Here is a 4,392-nt window from a genome sequence, read left to right as displayed (position 1 = left end):
ACACCAATGATCACAACAAGAAAGCTTACATCTGTTGCAAACTTCAGGAACTAGGTAAATTCTGTCAGTTCTTAACTACTAACACAGATTTGTTTGCTTTAAGTCATGCAGATATGTTGGGTATCCCGAAGGAAATCGCCACGCATAAATTGAACGTCGACCCATTCCACCCCCCGGTGAGGCAGGTCAGGCATAAATTCAACCCCGCGATTAATGATGCGGTACGAGAAGATGTGGAGAAACTATTGGAAAATGGCTCCATCAGGATGTCGAAGTATCACTAATGGGTCGCCAACGTGGTGACGGTGAAAAAAAAGAATGGGAAATGGCGGATGTGCGAGGATTTCATAGATTTGCAAAGCATACCTAAAGGATTCGTTCCCATTACCCCATATCGACCAACTCATCGACTCAACGACCGGGCATGAACTACTGAGCTTCTTGGATGCCTAAACAATTACTTTAGTCTTTAGTCCTTACTTTTCCATTAATTAACATGAGTACAAAAACATGGTCACTGATGCCCCTACTAATATTACGAGTACATTGATAAACCAGCTGATCCACACCGTACCCTAAAACGAATAAACCAAAAAACAAAACAATAGAGATAGATCAACATGAGCCTCAGGCGTTATGCGTAACAATCTCTGCTAGTTCCATGAACTGAGGTTGACAATCACTACTACTCATCTTCTCTCTGGAATTTGAATTGTCAATCTTGTTTTCTTCCTCTTTCGTTTTGATATAAATGCCGTAAATATAAGAACAAAATCCCCAGAGGCAGAGTAAAGTGGAAACTGCTTTGAATCCACCAAAATGATCACCGTAAACTAACACCCCTCCCAACACATTTATCCCCATTAACGCCGTCATGCACACACCTCCGGTCAACGACGTCGTTAAGAACACCATTCCGGCAGTACCCATGAAGCACAACTGCCACGTTACCACATTAAACCCAACCGTCAGCCAGTAAGCCTTTGCACCCAAATCGAACACTTTTATGCTCTCCGTCTTCATCTCCGAGAAGCCGCCGCCCGCCACCATTCCGACTGTGGACAACGCCGTCGCCGCTATCTCCATCACCAGCTGCATTTCTACAACCATGGCGTAGCAGTAAACTTTTCGGTATATCTTCTCCATGATTGGGAGATAAAGAGCGAATAACAATCCCGCACCCACAGTTGAGAAAAATCCTATGAAGTATTTTCCCTTTGTCAAGCCACGTGGCTTGTCGTGGCTTGAACCTAAGGCTAAGAGGACTGAACTAACCGTAAGTAGAATCACGCAGTTCAAATTTGCAAACATGATTTTCTGCTTGACGATAATCACGGAAGTGATGAGAGTGAAGGCTAGTTGAGTAGACAAAACAAGAGAAACTCGAATGGTCGATTACTCGTGAACGGTATGACAAACTCGAAGAAAGTATTATCTTCGATAAGTCAGATAACAACAATTTGGTTTTCCCTCACTATGATTCCCTTGTTATTACTTTACGAATTTTACATACCGATGTGAGATGCATTATGGTAGACGATGGGAGTGGCACGTGCATTATCCATCCTCGAGTACTTGCACAAATGAAACTCGAAGATAAGATAATACCGCGTTGCATCATGCTAACTGGTTTAACAATGCACTTGAGAGGACTTCAGACGAAATCACACTCCATGTTCTGGCCGGTGGCGTCACTTTGGAAACCACGCTCCACATCATGGACCAAGACACACCGTACAACGCCATAATAGGGCGACCATGGATACACACCATGAGGGCCATCCCCTCCAGCTTATACCAGGTCATCAAATTCCCGACTCCCTGTGGGATATTCAGCATATAAAGGGAACAACGCACATCCCAAAAATGCTACCGCATCGCCCTAGACTACACGACCACTCAACAAGCGAAGGACCAAGGAGAAGAGGCATAGCAATCAGCAGGGTCGAGGTTGATATGTGATGATAGCGAAGACGTCATCAGAGACCCCGAAATGTTCGAAGCTGCGGAATCAACCATAAAAGATATCGACCCCGTTCAATTAGACACCAATGATCACAACAAGAAAGCTTACATCTGTTGCAAACTTCAGGAACTAGGTAAATTCTGTCAGTTCTTAACTACTAACACAGATTTGTTTGCTTTAAGTCATGCAGATATGTTGGGTATCCCGAAGGAAATCGCCACGCATAAATTGAACGTCGACCCATTCCACCCCCCGGTGAGGCAGGTCAGGCATAAATTCAACCCCGCGATTAATGATGCGGTACGAGAAGATGTGGAGAAACTATTGGAAAATGGCTCCATCAGGATGTCGAAGTATCACTAATGGGTCGCCAACGTGGTGACGGTGAAAAAAAAGAATGGGAAATGGCGGATGTGCGAGGATTTCATAGATTTGCAAAGCATACCTAAAGGATTCGTTCCCATTACCCCATATCGACCAACTCATCGACTCAACGACCGGGCATGAACTACTGAGCTTCTTGGATGCCTAAACAATTACTTTAGTCTTTAGTCCTTACTTTTCCATTAATTAACATGAGTACAAAAACATGGTCACTGATGCCCCTACTAATATTACGAGTACATTGATAAACCAGCTGATCCACACCGTACCCTAAAACGAATAAACCAAAAAACAAAACAATAGAGATAGATCAACATGAGCCTCAGGCGTTATGCGTAACAATCTCTGCTAGTTCCATGAACTGAGGTTGACAATCACTACTACTCATCTTCTCTCTGGAATTTGAATTGTCAATCTTGTTTTCTTCCTCTTTCGTTTTGATATAAATGCCGTAAATATAAGAACAAAATCCCCAGAGGCAGAGTAAAGTGGAAACTGCTTTGAATCCACCAAAATGATCACCGTAAACTAACACCCCTCCCAACACATTTATCCCCATTAACGCCGTCATGCACACACCTCCGGTCAACGACGTCGTTAAGAACACCATTCCGGCAGTACCCATGAAGCACAACTGCCACGTCACCACATTAAACCCAACCGTCAGCCAGTAAGCCTTTGCACCCAAATCGAACACTTTTATGCTCTCCGTCTTCATCTCCGAGAAGCCGCCGCCCGCCACCATTCCGACTGTGGACAACGTCGTCGCCGCTATCTCCATCACCAGCTGCATTTCTACAACCATGGCGTAGCAGTAAACTTTTCGGTATATCTTCTCCATGATTGGGAGATAAAGAGCGAATAACAATCCCGCACCCACAGTTGAGAAAAATCCTATGAAGTATTTTCCCTTTGTCAAGCCACGTGGCTTGTCGTGGCTTGAACCTAAGGCTAAGAGGACTGAACTAACCGTAAGTAGAATCACGCAGTTCAAATTTGCAAACGTGATTTTCTGCTTGACGATAATCACAGAAGTGATGAGAGTGAAGGTTAGTTGAGTAGACAAAACCAGAGAAACTCGAATGGTCGATTACTCGTGAACGGTATGACAAACTCGAAGAAAGTATTATCTTCGATAAGTCAGATACCAACAATTTGGTTTTCCCTCACTATGATTCCCTTGTTATTACTTTACAAATTTTACATACCGATGTGAGATGCATTATGGTAGACGATGGGAGTGGCACGTGCATTATCCATCCTCGAGTACTTGCACAAATGAAACTCGAAGATAAGATAATACCGCGTTGCATCATGCTAACTGGTTTAACAATGCACTTGAGAGGACTTCAGACGAAATCACACTCCATGTTCTGGCCGGTGGCGTCACTTTGGAAACCACGCTCCACATCATGGACCAAGACACACCGTACAACGCCATAATAGGGCGACCATGGATACACACCATGAGGGCCATCCCCTCCAGCTTATACCAGGTCATCAAATTCCCGACTCCCTGTGGGATATTAAGCATACAAAGGGAACAACGCACATCCCAAAAATGCTACCGCATCGCCCTAGACTACACGACCACTCAACAAGCGAAGGACCAAGGAGAAGAGGCATAGCAATCAGCAGGGTCGAGGTTGATATGTGATGATAGCGAAGACGTCATCAGAGACCCCGAAATGGTCGAAGCTGCGGAATCAACCATAGAAGACATCGACCCCGTTCAATTAGACACCAATGATCACAGCAAGAAAGCTTACATCTGTTGCAAACTTCAGGAACTAGGTAAATTCTGTCAGTTCTTAACTACTAACACAGATTTGTTTGCTTTAAGTCATGCAGATATGTTGGGTATCCCGAAGGAAATCGCCACGCATAAATTGAATGTCGACCCATTCCACCCCCCGGTGAGGCAGGTCAGGCATAAATTCAACCCCGCGATTAATGATGCAGTACGAGAAGATGTGGAGAAACTACTGGAAAATGGCTCCATCAGGATGTCGAAGTATCACTAATGGGTCGCCAACGTGGTG

General features: G+C 44.4%; 2 protein-coding genes across 2 annotated transcripts; both read right to left on the bottom strand.

The window, feature by feature from the left end:
- Positions 1–519: 519 nt before the first annotated feature.
- LOC107788609 (putative purine permease 4) lies at positions 520–1,565 on the bottom strand. Its single transcript, XM_075235638.1, has 2 exons — positions 1,514–1,565; positions 520–1,382 (listed from the first exon to the last, which is right to left on the bottom strand). Exons 1-2 carry the CDS (start codon positions 1,563–1,565, stop codon positions 628–630), a joined length of 807 nt encoding a protein of 268 aa, XP_075091739.1. The 3' UTR covers positions 520–627.
- A 999-nt stretch (positions 1,566–2,564) lies between these two features.
- Positions 2,565–3,610, bottom strand: LOC142171915 (putative purine permease 4). Its single transcript, XM_075235637.1, has 2 exons — positions 3,559–3,610; positions 2,565–3,427 (listed from the first exon to the last, which is right to left on the bottom strand). The coding sequence occupies exons 1-2, from the start codon at positions 3,608–3,610 to the stop codon at positions 2,673–2,675; spliced, it is 807 nt and encodes a 268-aa protein (XP_075091738.1). The 3' UTR covers positions 2,565–2,672.
- Positions 3,611–4,392: the final 782 nt, after the last annotated feature.

Source organism: Nicotiana tabacum, chromosome 17, assembly GCF_000715075.1.
Source record: "Nicotiana tabacum cultivar K326 chromosome 17, ASM71507v2, whole genome shotgun sequence".
Lineage (NCBI taxonomy): Eukaryota > Viridiplantae > Streptophyta > Magnoliopsida > Solanales > Solanaceae > Nicotiana > Nicotiana tabacum.
Note: the sequence above shows the minus strand (reverse complement) of the source record. Positions and strands in the feature narration are given on the sequence as shown.